The sequence below is a fragment of the Hoplias malabaricus genome, chromosome 17 (genome assembly GCF_029633855.1).
Source record: "Hoplias malabaricus isolate fHopMal1 chromosome 17, fHopMal1.hap1, whole genome shotgun sequence".
Lineage (NCBI taxonomy): Eukaryota > Metazoa > Chordata > Actinopteri > Characiformes > Erythrinidae > Hoplias > Hoplias malabaricus.
This window is the reverse complement of record NC_089816.1, coordinates 31,611,239-31,629,937: the sequence shown is the minus strand read 5'-3', so window position 1 is coordinate 31,629,937 and position 18,699 is coordinate 31,611,239. Positions and strand designations below refer to the sequence as shown.

The 18,699-nt window shown below is 38.5% G+C and overlaps 1 protein-coding gene across 2 annotated transcripts; it reads right to left on the bottom strand.

Annotated features, from left to right (window-relative positions):
- Window positions 1–1,023: 1,023 nt before the first annotated feature.
- Window positions 1,024–16,679, bottom strand: sil1 (SIL1 nucleotide exchange factor). 2 transcript variants are annotated; one of them, XM_066649408.1, is made up of 10 exons: window positions 16,571–16,679; window positions 16,301–16,404; window positions 11,709–11,847; window positions 8,327–8,435; window positions 6,876–6,975; window positions 6,594–6,782; window positions 4,727–4,848; window positions 4,544–4,640; window positions 1,592–1,756; window positions 1,024–1,436 (listed from the first exon to the last, which is right to left on the bottom strand). In XM_066649408.1, exons 2-10 carry the CDS (start codon window positions 16,376–16,378, stop codon window positions 1,086–1,088), a joined length of 1,350 nt encoding a protein of 449 aa, XP_066505505.1. In that variant the 5' UTR covers window positions 16,379–16,404; window positions 16,571–16,679; the 3' UTR covers window positions 1,024–1,085. The 2 variants fall into 2 exon arrangements, with proteins under 2 accessions (XP_066505505.1, XP_066505506.1); XM_066649409.1 differs by having other exon boundaries at window positions 6,876–6,945.
- Between the last annotated feature and the right edge of the window lie 2,020 nt (window positions 16,680–18,699).

Genomic DNA, 18,699 nt, shown 5'->3' with positions numbered 1-18,699 from the left:
GAGAGAAATCTTATGAGGTGCCATTAAAAATGCAGAAGAATTTTGGAAATCCTGGGCTGGACTACCAGAATTTGGTCGGCTCCATGCAACACAGATGTAAGAAACAGTGATTATACAACTAAAAATACAACTAGTTTAGTGATTCACAGGAATGCTAAAACAAAGACTTTTCAGATTATAACAGTAGACTGACCAGAGCAGGCTAGGCCACCCCCTGAGAGCCTTGGTTCCTTCCAAGGTTTCTTCCTCATGTGAAGGAGTTTTTCCTTGCCACTGTCGCCCATGGCTTGCTCACCTGGGTATTTTTACATTTCATGTCAAAACTTTGTCTTACCGGAATTCTGTGAAGCTGCTTTGTGACATCTGTTGTAAAAAGCACTATGCAAATAATTTTGATTGATTGGCATAGGATACATTATGCCTTATCCTGTGTATGATTACAATTAATCACCTTAAGAGGGGCTGGGAGGGGTGAGTCCCCTGTATTTAACCAACCTTTTGAGGTATTGTCAGACTGCTTGGGGTTGTAAGGCAGAATGCTTTTTGAAGCAGGCTACATGGTGTCATCTCAGATTGCTTGGGTGGATGCTCAGACTGCTTGGGGATGAGATGCAGACCCACTTGATTTATCTGCACTCTTTTCCAATTAAATATCTCGTCTGCTTACAACCCAGTGTCTCCTGACTCATTGGGAAATACCTACCAACAATCTTGACATCACAAACAACATTGGGGGTCTATATTCAATACAATACTGGCATAGCCAGCAGGATGGCCGGCCGGTATATAAACTTACAACAACAGACATGAGTCAAAGAAAATGGTCAATATTAAAAGTTTGTAAAAAACTTGGATGTGCTTATTTTATAATCAAATTTGACCCCAGCTAACACTGATGAATAAGGAGAACTGTATGTGTTTATAGTATAGTGTGACTTCTTCTGCAGTAGTGCAGTCCCATTGACAACACCAGTGACAATTCTTAAATTATTATTAGAAAAAAAGTATACTTTCCCATGCACACTCAAAACAAGCTTTTTTTTTATTGACTACTAAATTACACAACTGTAGGTCCCTTTGAGTTCTTAGTGTATTTTTACCACAAGAGAGTCAAGAAGGGACAAGATCTCATTAAAGTATCCATCCTTTTCACCCTGGGTTTCCTCTGTGAGAGCAAGTGTTTGGTATTCCTTTTGCAAAGAGATGAGAGAGTTGGTCAGAGAGGGATTCTGTTGATACTGAGTTTGACAATGTGGCCTCATGGCCAGAAGAGTACGCACCGCCTTTTCCCTCTGGTCATGATCAGTGGAATTCAGCAGTTCAGGCACTAGGTTGCACCATCCTTGTTCAACTAACATAGGATGGAGAGAATATTTGGCATACTGCTGCTGAGTGGAATTTGGCACAGCTTCTATATCAGTCTTGAACACCAGCTCCTAGAACACATAATATAAAAAAAATCCCAAACTCAAAGTCTCTGCAAATTTTAAATAATTGGTCTTAAAATAACATTAAAATATAATAAGATTATTGTAATATTTATATTTTTCATTTAAACAATGTAATAGCACATCCATGCACTAATACTGACCTTCTCTATGATCATGTCATACAGCATGGTGATGATTCTCACACGGAGACAGTCAACCCCTTGTTCTTTGAACAGGTCACCAAGCACTTGCATTCCTCCCAGCTCCACAAAGTGACTTTGAGCAAAGGGGAAGTGACGCAGCAAACAAGCCAAGGCAAACAGTGCCTGAAATTTTTTTTTAAAAATAGAAAATTATTTGCATGCGTTTCTGCACTTGAAATTGCAGTAAAAATTATTATATATTTTACAGAACAAAAACCATGAAAAATACATAAAACAAATTTTTGCTTAAAATAGTTTAGGCCCTTTAGAAAAAAAATACATAACTGGATGATCACAGCAAATATTTTCCAAAACTACTAAGTTATTTGGAAAATATTTGCTGTGACCATCAAGTAGAGTTCTTCTGCTAACCCACGACTGCTCTCCATCACACACCTCCAACCTCTTCATCAAGTTTGCAGATGACACAACTGTGGTAGGCCTCATCAGCAACAACGATGAGTCACACTACAGGAGCGAGGTGAGATGGCTGGCCTCTTGGTGCAAACACAACAATCTCTCTCTGAACACTGAGAAGACCAAGGAGATTGTTGTGGACTTCAGGAGAACTCGCACACAACATGCCCCTCTATCCATCAATGAGGCTGCTGTGGAGAGGGTGAGCAGCACCAAGTTCCTGGGTGTGCACGTCACAGAGGACCTCTCCTGGACCATCAACACAGAATCACTGGCCAAGAAGTCTCACCAACGGCTTTACTTTCTCCGCAAGCTAAGAAGAGCAAGAGCTCCCACCCCCATTATGATCACTTTCTACAAGGGGGCCATCGAGAGTATCCTGACTAGCTGTTTCACTGCGTGGTACGGGGCCTGCACAGAATCCTGCCGCAGAACCCTCCAGCGTATTGTGAGAACTTACGGGGACTTATACAGCACCTGCCTCCAATGAAAAGCCCTCTGCTTGGCAGGTGATCCCACCCACCCGCTACACAGCTTCTTCATCCTCCTGCCATCAAGGCGGAGACTGCGTAGTCTCAGGGCTAGGACCAGCAGACTGAGGGATAGCTCCATCCATCAGGCTGTGAGAATGCTGAACTCTCTCCCTGCTCTGCCCCCCCACACACACACTACTCAGCAACTTCATCAATTACCACCAATACCCAACTGTGACTTTGAAAATCAGGCAAGCACTCCCTTTAACCAGCCTCCAGGTTTCATATCCCTGTATTTGCACTACTGTTGACACCGGGTCTGTTTATATTGGTACTGCCACTTAAGCTCCTCATCAGACCCAACTGTGACTTTTTCAATCGGTATGCACTTGTTCACTTTATTTAGTTGTTATACGATTATCTTACAATTACCTACTTCCGTCTATTACAATTTTTTTTGCACTATTGTTTACACTGCCTTGTACATCCAGTATCCTACCTCCAAATCAGGTTATTGTCTTCAGTCAGTGTCCCATTGTCTCATGTATGTCTATCAGTGAGCTGCTGTTATCGTATGTCCTGCACTTGTCTTCTATTTGTTCACTTTCATATATGTATATACTTAGCTTAGTTGAATTTAGCCCATTTTTTGTAAATGTTACTGCATCTTGGAGAGGAGAGTAACGTAATTTCAATCCTTTGTATGTCCTGTACATATACAGAATTGACAATAAAACTCTCTTGAAATGACATGAAACCAAGCGTGCTGATGGTGAAACTGAACAAATCCATATTAAATGTTAAAAACTCGGTTTATTTCTAATGTTTTGAGTCAATTCTTTTCATTGCCAACATTCACCCATTTTCTTCCATTGCAAATCACATGACTGTATCAACTTGGCCTGGTGAAGACAAACACATGCTTCCTCTATAACAATTCACTAAATAGCACTAACACAATCAGAAGAACACAAAATGGGTAATTTTACTGTCATCTAAGGCTACATTCACACGACAGGTAAAAGTGGCCAAAATCTGATTTTAAGCGCAAAGGACGATGCTTCAGGCGCTGACCAGAAAGAAATGTCCATCTGTTTTATTCAAAGCACTTTCTTTTTTGAAATGAATTAATGGGACTCAACTGTGCAGCACGGTATCACAAAACCTCCCTTTTCTTATTCCATATGAGCTCTATGTTAATAACAGCATATTAATTAAAGACTGTAGAGAATATTAAAACATGAAACCATATTTCTTTCACTCCAAGCGCAAATCTCCCGCGTCTCTCACGAACACAAGGTCTCCAAAGAGAAGCAGACGAGTGCTGACATAACGAATTTAATATCTCCATGATCCACATTTATACAGCTTCATACCAAAAATATCAATATAAACTGATCAAGAACTACAAAAAAATAAGCTCTTATCCTGTATGTTTTATAAAGAAACCTTTAAACATGAGTTTTATTTTCTCATAAATGAGAGACAGAAACCTGGATTAAGGATTTTCACATGTTATTTGTTTCCCAATATTTTTTACAAAATGAAAATGCTTTTACTTGGCCATTTACACATCCTAAACACCTCAAATTAAAATGAAAAAATGCTTTGGACCGTTGTTCGGACATCATTCTCAGTGGCCGTTCAGACAGAGTGACATTGCCACACATAGGATAGGGATCAGATCTCAATACCACATATGAAAGTGGCTCAAATCTGATTTTAAAAAGTCAGTTCAATGCAATTTGTGCCGTTCACACAGCGACACAAACAACACACATGTTACATATGACAAAACAGACCGGATTTGGGCCACTTTTTTTTACCTGTTGTGTGAACGTAGCCTAACTTGCAGTTAGGGAGGGCCACCCTACTTATTCAGAGAGAGTCATACTCTGCTCACTTGTACTCCTTGAGTTAGGTCCTTGAGTTAGCAGTATGATTTAACACGATAGATAATGCTGGCTGAAGTGGAAACAAAGTCAGAACAACAATAGAGATTTTCAAAGAATAACTTTACCTTTTTCTTAACTGATACTGGATGAGGGGTTGCAAGCAAAGTCAGGAGTTTCTGTAAGGCACCACCCTCTAAGGCCTCAATTTGGACTGTTGGGTTACTGAAAAAAAAAAACAGTACTAACTAAACCAAACAATCATCTTCTTTCACTAAATATAGTAATACAAACATTCCTTAAAAACAAACCTTGAAACAGCTGATCCTAATACAAATGCAGCACTTTCTTGAATCCTAACATCAGTATTGTTCAAGGCATCAGTTACCAGCTTCAATCCACCCATTGACACTAGATTCTTTGCATTATCCACCTCAAAAATACAAAAAACAAAACAAAAAAAACCCTTCAGTACCCACTTAAATCTTCATACTGCTACCACTACAACCCCTGGCAAAAATTATGGAATCACCAGTCTCTGAGGATGTTCCTTCAGTTGTTTAATTTTGTAGAAAAAGAGCAGATCACAGATTTGACAAAAAACTAAAGGCATTTCAAATGGCAACTTTCTGGCTTTAAGAAACACTAAAAGAAATCAAAAAAAATAATTGTGGTAGCCAGTAACCGTTAGATTTTTAGGACAAGCACAGGGAATAAATTATGGAATCACTCAATTCTGAGGAAAAAATTATGGAATCACCCTTCAAATTTTCATTATAAACACTAACACCTGCATCAGATTAACGCTGCTCGTTAGTACGCAGGTAAAAAGGAGTGATCACACCTTGGAGAGCTGTTGCAACAAGTGGACGAACATGAATCATGGCTCCAACACCAGAGATGTCAATTGAAACAAAGGAGAGGATTATCAAACTCCTTAAAGAGGATAAATCATCACGCAGTGTTGCACAAGATGTTGGTGGTTCACAGTCAGCTGTGTCTAACATCTGGACCAAGTACAAACAACATGGGAAGGTGGTTAAAGGCAAGCGTACTGGTAGACCACGGAAGACATCAAAGCGTCAAGACAGAAAACTTAAAGCAATACGCCTTGAAAACAGAAAATGTACAACAAAACAAATGAGGAACAAATGGGAGGAAACTGGAGTCAACGTCTGTGACCGAACTGTAAGAAACCGCCTAGAGGAAATGGGATTTACAGAAAAGCTAAAAGAAAGCCATCACTAACAACTAAACAGAAAAAAAAACAAGGTTACAATGGGCTAAGGAAAGGCAGTCGTGGACTGTGGACGACTGGATGAAAGTCATATTCAGTGATGAATCTTGAATCTGCATTGGGCAAGGTGATGATTCTAGAACTTTTGTCTGGTGCCGTTCCAATGAGATTTATGCAGACAACTGTCTGCAGAAAACATGCAGATTTCCACAGTCATTGATGATAAGGGGCAGCACGTCAGGGAAAGGCAGTGGGGAGATGGCTGTCATTACATCTTCAATAAATGCACAGGTTTACATTGACATTTTGGACACTTTTCTTATCCCATCTATCGAATATGTTTGGGGATGAGGAAATCATTTTTCTAGATGATAATGCATCTTGCCATAGAGCAAAATCTAACGGTTACTGGCCCCCACAATTATTTTTCTTGATTTCTTTTAGTGTTTCTTAAAGCCAGAAAGTTGCCATTTGAAATACCTTTAGTTTTTCGTCAAATCTGTGATCTGCTCTTTTTCTACAAAATTAAACTGAAGGAACATCCTCAGAGACTGGTGATTCCATAATTTTTGCCAGGGGTTGTATTTCATCATTTCATTCACATTCATCACTGAAGGGGTACAGAATATCCCATGCAATCAAATTTACATCTTCCTATATAATGTACGTGATGTAGCACTTCTCTAAGTATGCGTCTTCTTACTGCACCTACGAATATATTTGTTTTCTGTCTACCATTTTATATGTTATACTATTACATTCATGTCAAATCTATAAAGATTTAGTGAAGTAACTGGGATTTACAAGGTGTGGGAGTCTCACTTAGGAAATAAGCAATAAGAAAAATAGCACATGTTGTAAATAATATGAGACTTTGAGGGTTAGAACATGAACTTGATTTTGGCTGAAGGGATGAGACTGTGAACAAAATTAGTCATTACCTGGTGAACAAGGTATTCTAGATCAAGCAGAGCAGTTACTCTTTGGTCCACTGTATTGCTGGTGCTGTTAAACTTGGACAAGAGTTTATGCATAATCTCAGCATCTGTTTCCATTAGAAATTCTAGTGCTTCCATGTCACGTTTCAGTTCATCCACTGAGCGAAACTGAGAACTTGTGGAGGTGTCAGCCTGTAATCAGACACTATTAATAAGCTCAAATCAAATGCAAGTATATTTCAGTACTATTGTTTAACCTTTATTAGATGACTAACACTAGCATACCTGTCCAGCTTCCTTTTTTGAAGGGTTATCTCCTTTGTATTTCTTTAGTGCCTCTTTTAGCTGCTGAGCTCTGAAAGTTGACTGCTTGTTAATTTCATGTCTGACTCATTAAAAGAAAAAAAAGAAGTGCATTGAATTAGATATAATACTCATAGCTACAAATAGGGACAAGGCAGGATAGGCCACATTTGCAGACAAATGAACATTATAATTACTGCATCAAAGAAACTGCCAGCTCAAATATATATTACATTTCCTGAAATTATATCTTAAGTTTTTTTTTTAAAACGTAAAACGGTAAAAAAAAAAAACATAAATAAATAAGTAAAATGTTAAATAGGCTTGTAAGCTACAGCTCAGAGTGCTTGGTTTGATGCTGTTCTTTCTTTATAAATTAATATTTATATACAAGTAAGACAGTGTCAGTGGAGACTTCCTTCAACATCTTTACGTCATTGCTATTTAAAAAACCATAACATAACTCTGCATTCCTATGATGTAGTAATGTACAGGGTAGGTCATATATATGGATACACCTTAATAAAATGGGAATGGTTGGTGATATTAACTTCCTGTTTGTGGCACATTAGTATATGAGAGGGGGAAAATATTTCAAGATGGGTGGTGACCATGGTGGCCATTTTGATGTTGGCCCACGACATTTTATTTAATATAAATAACAAGACTACAAGCAATTGAAAGCAAGGTGAGGGGGACGGTGGGGTTGCATTCAGGTCCTTTCTAGTTCCTTGTCCAGCTACCTGAAAACTGCTTATGCTTCATTACAATAACAGTGACATTGTGAGGGCTGTTTGCAGTTAGGTTATATTTAAGGTATTTTACTGCAACCCTGGAATGGAAGAATCAGAAAAGGTGATGATTTTATGTTTTTATTGGTTAGATTTATTTAGTTTTTTTAAACAAAGTTAGCTTCGTTATTTTTGTTGTTTTCTCCTATCCTCCTGTCTTCTTGTGTTATTTACATTGGGTTTTATATGCTCCAACCTCAGAGGGATTAAGACATTCTGCAATCTTTCTATTTATGTTATGGCCTAACCTAGACTGGGTAACAGCAAGGCATTTTAAAAGTTGTCCCAGTTCCTCATTTGACTTAGTGAGATTAGCTTAAACATGATGCTAGTATTTGCTTGGGATGAACTGTGTGTCATTCAGAAAATAGTTGTTCAACAGAAAGGTGAGAATTGTGCTGTTATTTGGTCCTAGTGGTATTTTTAGAGGTTAAAATTGTATTAATCAAATAATTTATTAAATCACCCAAAGCCATTTTTAAAAAGTTTAGTCAGATCAAGCCTGGCACATCAAAACCACTAGGAATTAATATAATGACAGCTTCATTATGCAATAAGAATCACTGGAGAAAATGGATCATTGATCCTTTCTTGTAAGCATTTAGCCCATGTGTTATCTGTTCTATATTTATTCTTTAATACCTCTGCCCATCTGTCCAGTATTTTAGACCTTCCTCTTCTCCACGTTTGGCTTCTCTCAATCCAGTCTGCATGTTCAACCTGACGTGAGAGCCTGGTGGTACAGCTTGATCTGTAATAGTGTGATAATGACATACATAAAATAAAGCCAACTTTACATCTTAATCTGCATTATACACACACAAGGCCCATTTCCAATATATCTGGGATGCTGTGCAATAACTAAATGCAAAGATCTTATCTTTTCCACTTAATCCATATCAGGCTTGTGGTTTAACACAATGATGTACAAATTATTTAAACTCTATATTTCATTGAAGTTCAAAGCCAACATTTAATTTTTTTAAAGGTTTTGCAGCAACATGCTGCCAAATAGATCTTGTCTTTTCAGGGAAGGCCTTGCTTATTTTAGACCAGGGGTGTCCTAACTTTTTTCAAAGGGGGCCGAATTGGCTCATATAAAAATTCTTAAGCCCTTAAGCCCATGTCTCTCTTATCAAACATTATTCAAAAAATATAAATATGAATATAAATAATTGTATTCAAAATGTGAAATACACATATTTACAAAAGACAGTTTAGATTTATTAGCTACTGAATTTCATTTAAAGCATTAACTGCTGCATGATATCAAAAAAGTGTAAAATCCAAAATTTTACTGCAGATTTTACTTCTCTCTCTCTCTTGAAATCACCTGTTGTCACTATCAACATTGTATTTTTTTGCTGCTGCAATCACCAAATGTCATTCTGTGAATTACTTTGCTGGCCCAGAGAAATTAATTAAAGTTTAGCTTAGTTCATTAACACAGCGGGGCAATATCCTATGCATTTGTGCACTGCTGCCATCATCAGGTCAAAGAAAAAACTGCCAAGTGACAGCAGTGCACTAATGATTCTTAAAAGTGATGCCGTGGGCCAACAGGCCGCATTTGGCCTGGGGGCTGGACACCTCCGTTTTAGACAATCCACTTTCTGTATGCATTACAAAGAGCATTGTAACATAGTAAAAGAGGTGCCAAACTATTTTCAAACATGCTAAAAACATTTGGACACATTATGAAATTAAAAATACTACAACAAGTGTTAAGTAGTTGAAATCCTATATCGGGCAAAAATGGGAAAACATTATGCTTCCAAACTAAAGCAACTGGTCTACACAGTTCCCAAACGTTTAGGAGTTAGCCTTTTTTTTGTCTTTTTAAAGAACAAGAAGCACACTCATTTGACAGCTGTGACTAACTCCAAGCACTGTGTTGGTTTCACAGACACAGAAAGTTGAGATTTTCTGTTGTGAATGAAAGGTATTTCATTTCTAAAATGCATTGCAATCCATACATTATCCACCGCTTATTCGAGTCCGGGTCGCAGGGGAAGCAGTCCGAGTAAAGAAACCCAGATCTCCCTCTCCCCGGCAACTGCTTCCAGCTCCTCCGGGGGTATACCGAGGCGTTCCCAGGCCAATCAAGACATGAAGTCTGTCTAGTATGTTCTGGATCTTCCTTGGGGCCTCCTCCCCATTGGACATGCCTGGAACATCTCACCAGAAAGGCGTCCAGGAGGCATCCGAACCAGATGCCCGAACCACCTCAACTGGTTCCTCTTAACGTGGAGGAACAGCGGCTCCACTCAGAGTCTCTCCCGGACGTCCGAGGTCCTAACTCTGTCTCTAAAGGAGAGACCAGACACCCTGGGGAGAAAACTCATTTCAGCCACTTGTACCCGCGATCTCGTTCTTTCGGTCACTACCCAAAGCTCATGACCATAGGTGAGGGTTGGGACGTAGATTGAACGGCAAATCGAAAGCTTTGCTTTTCTGCTCAGCTCTCTCTTCACCACAACGGACCAGTACAGAGCCCGCATTACTGCTGACGCTGCACCGATCCACCTGTCAATCTCCCGCTCCATATTTCCCTCACTCGTGAACAAGACCCCGAGGTATTTAAACTCCTCCACTTGAGGCAGGATCTCACTTACAACCTGGAGAGAGCACTCCACACTTTTCCGACTGAGTACCATGGACTCGGACTTGGAGGTGCTGATCCTCATCCCTACTGCTTCACACTCGGCTGCAAACTAGTCCAGCAAGAGCTGGAGGTCCCAGCTCGATAAAGCCAACAAGACCACATCATCTGCAAAAAGCAGACATGGAATCCTGAGACCACCAAACCAGACACCTTCCGCCACTTGGCTATCATTTGGACTTACTGCCAGCCACACGAACCAGACTCCTGCTCTGTTTATACAGGGACTGGATAGCTCATAGCAAAGAGCCCAGTACCACATACTCCCAGAGCACCCCCCACAGAATACCCCGAGGGACACGGTCGAATGCCTTCTCCAGATCTACAAAACACATGTAGACTGGTTGAGCAAACTCCCACGCACCCTCCAGGATCCTAGCGAGGGTAAAGAGCTGGTCCTGTGTTCCACGACCGGGACGGAATCTGCATTGTTCCTCCTGGATCTGAGATTCAACTATCAGTCGGACTCTCTTCTCCAGTACCCTGCATGGACCTTACCGGGGAGGCTGAGGAGTGTGATTCCCTATAGTTGGAACACACCGTTCCCCCTTCTTAAAAAGAAGAACCACCACCCCAGTCTGCCAGTGGAGATGGAAGACGTGCTGGTGGGGTTGAGAAGATGCTCGAAGTATTCCTTCCACCGCCTAATGACGTCCCCAGTCAAGGTCAACAACCCCACTGTATACAGTGTTGGTGAACTCTTTCTTCAGCTTGACAGAGCTCCCTCACCCAGGGTGTCCACCACAGAGTGCGGGGTGATCAGTTGACAGCTCAGCACCTCTCTTCACCCAAGTGTCCAGAACATATGGCCGCAGGTTCGATGATACAACTATAAAGTCGATCACTGAAATGCGGCCTTGAGTTTCCTGATGCCAGGTGTACTTGTGGACACCCTTATGCTCGAACATGGTGTTCAAAATGGACAAACTGTGACGGGCACAAAAATCCAATAACTGAATACCACTCGGGTTCAGATCAGCGGGACCATTCCTCCCAATCACACCCCTCCAGGTCTCACTGTCATTACCCATGTGAGCGTTGAAGTCCCCAGAATGAGTGTTCTCTTTTGAGTCGCCAATCCACCTACCAACATGTGTTTTGGACCGTAGAAGGAAACCGGATCACCCGGAGGAAACCCATGCGGACACTGAGAGAACACACCACAGATCTCCTCACAGACAGTTACCTGGCGTAGGATTTGAACCCACAACCTCCAGGTCCCTGAAGCTGTTTGACTGTGACACTACCTGCTGCGTCACCGTGCCTCTCACAAAAACAATTAATGAAAATAAAAAATTGAAGACATCACAGATTTGGCTAATTTCGTTTACTAAACATGTGTACTCAAATATGTGCACTAACTTGGTTTGAGAGTCTGCCATTCATCAGTAGGATTGAACACTTCAAGATCTTCAGGATCATGAGCCTCATGAGTGTTATGGCTCTCCTCTTTCTCCTCAAAGCGATCAGAATGCTCTCTTATTGTTAGAGCTGTAGGAAACTGTATGGGAATAAAATTCTAAAGTAAAGACAATTTATACACTCAGCACTTTGTGAATTAAATACACTAGGCCTTTACAGTTCATGGACACCTGCTCATTCAATATTTCTTTTATTTCCAATATTAAGGATATTAATAGTTAGACTGTATTGCCAAATGTTTGTGGACACATGCTTTACTACAGTTTAAAACAGTAAAAGCCTTGATGGTTATAAGAAACTGTACACTGCATACTATAACAATACTGTGGGAATTTTAATGCAGTGAGACACATAAACCTAGGTAATTTCAGGTTACTGAAGTTGGACGATTTCTGTAGGATTAAATGCCACCTCAACTCATCACAAAGCTACTGGATGGAATGCAGAGATCTTCAGAGAATGCAAAATGTTCCGAGAGGTTTTCCTGCCACTGTCACCTGGACTTGCTTAATTAGAGTAGCGACCTGGAATTTTGTATATCTGCTTTGTGAAAATTAGAGGTAAAAAGTGCTTTAAGTACAAGTGTACTCAACTGAACGTAATGAGAAAGGACAGCAGTAAAGACATTACTATATGCTATATCAGAATTATAATACATTTATCTAGTTATATAGTTATATATACAGCGGGTGAAGCAAGTATAGAACATGTCAGCAATTTTCTAAATAAATATATTTCTAAAGGTGCTATTGACATGAAATTCTAACCAGATGTCCGTAACAACCCATCCAATCCACACATGCAATAAATAAATAAATAAATAAATAAAACCATAGACTTGCATAAATTAAATTATGTGTGATAATCATAAAAAAGTCACATGGGAAATGTATTGAACACAATTACTGAAATTTATTTAAAATCATTGGGTGCAAGGCGGGAATACACCCTGGAGGGGGCGCCAGTCCTTCACAGGGCAACACAGACACACACACTCACTCACACCTACGGACAATTCTGAGTCACCAATCTACCTACCAACATGTGGTTTTTTTTTGGTTTTTTTTGGACTGTGGGAGGAAACTGGAGCACCTGGAGGAAACCCACGTGGACACGGGGAGAACACACCACACTCCTCACAGACAGTCACCTGGAGCGGGAATCGAACCCACAACCTCCAGGCCTCTGGAGCTGTGTGACTTCGACACCTACCTGCTGCGCCACCGTGACGCCCTTCAATAAGATTGCAAAGATCTTGAGAGAACTCACTGGTTTTACCAAGAGCCATATAGAGTGCGAGTTGCACCAACGGTCCAAAATGCTTGGTGATCACGTGACTCATGCAGACTCCAAATAGTTCCAGATGGCCAATTTGAATGCACACAGTCAGAAGAGTAATTGCGCATTTTTGGTCATTAGTCTTCAATAAATGCACCGATTTAAAATATTTTACATCAACCAGTGTACATGGTTACATATACTGTATGCTAAAAAATTTTTTATATATATATATTTCAGGAGTGTGAAAACCTGTTCAAATGTTACATCATACGGTTTCCGTCTTCTATACCTGGCAATACACTGCCATTCTCTTGGTCTGCACTATTGACTGAGGAATTTGCATGGATGTACCTTTAAATTTCACCAGCATGATTGTCTGTAATGTGTGGCTTTTGGAATACCAGTTGAGGAACCTGGCTCAAGATATTGTTTGTACACACTCTTCATGTCGGAAGATCAGCAAATCCAGAAGAAAACAGCAGCAGAATAGACTGGACAAAAAGAAAGCACATTAAACTATGATATCAGAAATATCGCAAACTAAAGATTACCTACTACGCAAATGGCTTAGACATTTAAGAAAATGATAGGTAATACTATGTATATGAGACAATTTCTAAGGCCTCTTGGTTTGTTAACAGCACAATGTAACTATGTAATTAACTATAATTAAAACTATGTATATGAGAACCAAAGTAACATTATTAAAGGAAAATTCCAATTTTTCAATTTGTCTGCAGAATTAATCAGAAATATAAACTAATTTCTTTCTTTACCAGACGAAACCATCAGTGAACATGCACATGCCTTCTGAGGTGTGTATGTATTGTTGATTATAATGAAATAGTGAAAAATCTCACCCCCCAAAAAAAGAAAAAATGCCAAAACACCCTGCATGAATGAATAGATTAAAAAAAAAGAAAGAAAAGTGTTTTAAGTCAACATGCTACCTCAAAAAACAGGTTTCAAATATTTCTAAACATGTCATGTCATAATTGCCTGTGAATAAGCTTTTAGTGGCATTAAATATCAGTCGGATTCTTATCAACATCACAGTGAACAACTCTGACACCTTTTCTTTAAAACAAACAACTCTGAATGACAACTTAACCATCTGATTTTGCAGAAAATGTTTACATTTTTAAGCTTAGCCTATTTGATGGAGTGTAAACGCCGAAGGTTTATCTAATAATTTATTGTGTGGAATCATGTTTTATATAGACCTAATTCAACAACATTTTTAAACTGTATCCCCTTAGAAAAAAGCAACCTAAAGCAAAACAGTCATAAATAAAAACATTGTTTCTCCTCAGTTTATTCAGTTCAGGTCATTTATTATTTTAAATGTAGCTAATGTGTGTAGAGGTTTTGTTGGTGTATACTAAATCCTTCCTTTCAGCACTGGCAAATTATCTGTGTATATCCTCTCTAAACAACATAAAAACCGAAAACACAAGATCCTTTCTACTATATACACACACACACACACACAGAGAGAGAGAGAGAGAGAGAGAGAGAGAGAGAGAGAGATGAGGACCATTTAGCAAATAAAAATGTCAGGTAGGTACCATTAGTTGAAACATAATCAAAGCCTAATATTCTGACTTAATAAACTCAACAGAGCAAATTACAATTGTCAGCTATGGGATGAACACACCTAAGAAAAATTCTAATTCTGTGTGGCTATTTACAATGTCACGTTTCACATCATTGTCATGTCATTTTAATCTTAACTATTTAATTATCAAAAACATTTGAAAACATTTTAGATTATTCCCTATTAACCACAATAACAACAGAAAGTTTGCAGATTTACATACATTTACAACCAGATTTTTGTGGTACTTAGTGACAAAAATAATTTTACATACCTTATAAATACCTAATAAATTATATACCTTAACTAGAAACATGTTTATGTTTCAGCTCCATGGATTGTTTAAATTAGGATCTATCTTTTTAGCTGGATTAGGTGTGTTAGAGTATTGTCTTGGATTGACACAGAGAGAATTGTCATTCATTCATTATCTGTAATCCTTATCCAGTTCAGGGTCGCGGTGGGTCCAGAGCCTACCTGGAATCATTGGGCGCAAGGCAGGAATACACCCTGGAGGGGGCGAGAATTGTCATGTGTACCACCCAAATTTGCTCTTAAACTGTGTCCTATAGCAGTGATCTCATGCACTTGCCTTGAGCACCTCACTCCTTTTAATGTAATAACAGGTTTTAATATTATTTACAGGTTTGTTTTCAAGACTGGCTGAAGAAGCAAAACATTGGAGAAGCACATTTGAACTCAAGGGCAGCCAAAGTTGGGAAATACATATCAGAAAATATGATGGACATTAACAGATAACTTTTTTCAAAAGAGACAACTTAATTTTTCCAAAAGAAAGAACACAAACTGTAGATAAGCAATATCTATGCAAAAGGTTCAATATGTACTCTATATATATAAAGTATTTACATAGATACAAAATACTTCAAATTTATTATATATTTAAAATGAATCACATGTAATTATGTCTTAGCCTAGCACTAAACATACCCCTAATCTTAATATTAATAACTTGTTTTCTCTGATGTCATACATGTTGTTTTTATTAACATTTTGGAATGTATCCCCCTCTTGTTTTGTTTGATTTCATTTAGTTCAAGACAAAATCTTGTCAAATATGCAAATCCTATGAAGCTGGAGTTAAATGCAGAGGGTATGCTGCCCATCACATATCCTCATGGTTACAGTTGACACTGCTCAAGCTGGTAATCAAGCTGGTTGACCAGTTAAAACAAGTTCTAGCTGTTAAGCTGGTAAACCACTTTGAAGGCTAGACTGTCAACTGGTAGATGGTCAAGCTGGTCAACCAGGTCTCAAAACCTACCTTAAACTGGTAAACTGGTAACCAGCTTAAGCTTGTCACACTGGATATTCCAGCAGGGACAAATTTCTGATAGATTTCAGCTTTTTCCCTATGTAATTTTCCATTATTACACATAATTTATGTACCTCTATGGTTTGATTTCCTTGCATGTGTGGATTGGATGAGTAGTCACCGACTTCTGGTAAGAATTTCATGTCAATAGCACATTTAGAAATATATTTACTGGTGAGGTGTTCAATACTTCTTTCACCGGCTGTATTATTTGGGGTGGAAATAGGTTTCCATATTAATAACAATAATAATACCAAATAGATTTCTTTCCTCGTCTCAAACATGGTCATAACAATAACGTATAAGAATATCACTAACCTTTTCTGTGTGAGCAAAAGCGGTGTGTACAGAGAGAGAGTACCAGACAAGTGCCAGGTTAAGTAGGCTGGTTTTCATTATGCCTAAAATTACAGAAATAACTGCTGTTGAAAGAAAGAAAGAAAGAAAGAAAGAATCGAGTATTAATCGCAGCAAACTGTGCCCATTAACACGAATAAAATGTAATTTCATATATTCGAGCAAGGCTATGTTAGGTTGCAGTCACGGAACACTGAGATAAACAGAAATAAGAATACATATTTCTCTCACCACTCTTCACCAGCTGGTTACGCCATTAAACAACGCACACTAGTGATGTGTCGGTCGCGAACGAACCGATTCAAAGAGCCGGCTCTTGTAAGTGAACGATGAGAGCCGGTTCCCGTCTAAGACCGAGCCATTTTTAATAAGGCTTGTCATTCAACCAATCAGAGAACAACAAGCAAGTTCCAACCCTCCAACCCTCCGAGCGGAGACACTTGGTTTTCCTGAATGCCAATCTGCCTTCCAAAACATAGTTGAAGAAAATGTTAAATCAGTTAAGTGTTTGTTGACAGTTGTGGTTGTTTTAATCACTACCGTTGAATGCTGCTGTTTTGCACTTTGCAGAGTATTTGTTTATTTTATTTCCCAGAAATGGATGATTATTTAATTTAATAAGCTATTTTGTAATACCTACCTTTCGGGTTCCATTGGCCTTACTTCAGAGTTTACAAGTGAGTTTTTATTAAGGTGTTTAAATAAAAATCCAGTTATTTATACAATTGAATGTGTGAGTGCAATCAGTGAGTTATTACAAGACAGCCATAAAACAATTGGCCATTGCAACACTATTTATTATTTTTAATATTGAACAATAATATCTTGTCCATATAGTCATGTAAAATGTAGGAAATATTGTTCTGTACCAGTGGAAATAAGTGGTAAAACAAAGAGCCATTTAGGAGCCGAAAGAGCCGGCTCTTCATGAAGAGCCGAGCCAAAAGAGCCGGCTCCCCAAAAAGAGCCGAAATTCCCATCACTAACGCACACAACAGTCGGCGAACTTCCGCATGCGACAATAACACCAGAACCAATCAAATTTCACCAGACGTCAGACATCTGTGGCAAGCCGTTTTAACATTAAATCTTGTGACTGGATTTTCATTAGAGATATTTAATTAATTTATTACTAGACATAAGTCTAAATTAAAATATCTCTAATTATATTTTGACTAGTGTAAATGACGTCACATTTACCATTGATTTCAATGGAAGCTCCAATTCAAGATATCTGAAATTCGGTGACTATCTTAAATTTTCATTTCAGATATCTAAAATTAAACTATGACTAGTCAAAAAGTAAATTAGAGATATATTGCCTTTTGTTCTGACTAGTCTTAACTCCAATTAAAGATATTTTAAACCCTTATTTCCATGACTAGTCAGAATGTGATTGTAGATACATTTTAATACGTAAATTATTACTCTGACTAGTCAAAACGTAGCTGACTTACATAACACATTTTCGCGCAAAGTAAAATTTGCTAGGTCTGCATATTATAATGAATTTTGGTTTTATATTTACAGTAAATTAGCTACAAATATTGGTAGTCGTGGGTTGTTGTTTTTAGCTTGTAGTTGCCTTTTTGGGCTTGTTTCATCTACAGAGATCATCATCATCCTCTTTATCATCATCTTTTCCATAGTATCAAATTCGAATTCGACTAGTCCAGGGGTCGGCAATAGTGATGGGAATTTCGGCTCTTTTGGCTCGGCTCTTCATAAAGAGCCGGCTCTTTCGGCTCCTAAATGGCTCTTTGTTTTACCACTTATTTCCACTGGTACAGAACAATATTACCTACATTTTACATGACTATATGGACAAAATATTATTGTTCAATATTAAAAATAATAAATAGTGTTGCAATGGCCAATTGTTTTTATGGCTGTCTTGTAATAACTCACTGATTGCACTCACACATTCAATTGTATAAATAACTGGATTTTTATTTAAACACCTTAATAAAAAATCACTTGTAAACTCTGAAGTAAGGCCAATGGAACCCAAAAGGTAGGTATTACAAAATAGCTTATTAAATTAAATAATCATCCATTTCTGGGAAATAAAATAAACAAATACTCTGCAAAGTGCAAAACAGCTGCATTCAACGGTAGAGATTAAAACAACCACAACTGTCAACAAACACTTAACTGATTTAACATTTTCTTCAACTATGTTTTGGAAGGCAGATTGGCATTCAGGAAAACCCAGTGTCTCAGCTCGGAGGGTTGGAGTGTTGGAACTTGCTTGTTGTTCTCTGATTGGTTGAATGACAAGCCTTAGAAAAAAAATGGCTCGGTCTTAGACGGGAACCGGCTCTCATCGTTCACTTACAAGAGCCGGCTCTTTGAACCGG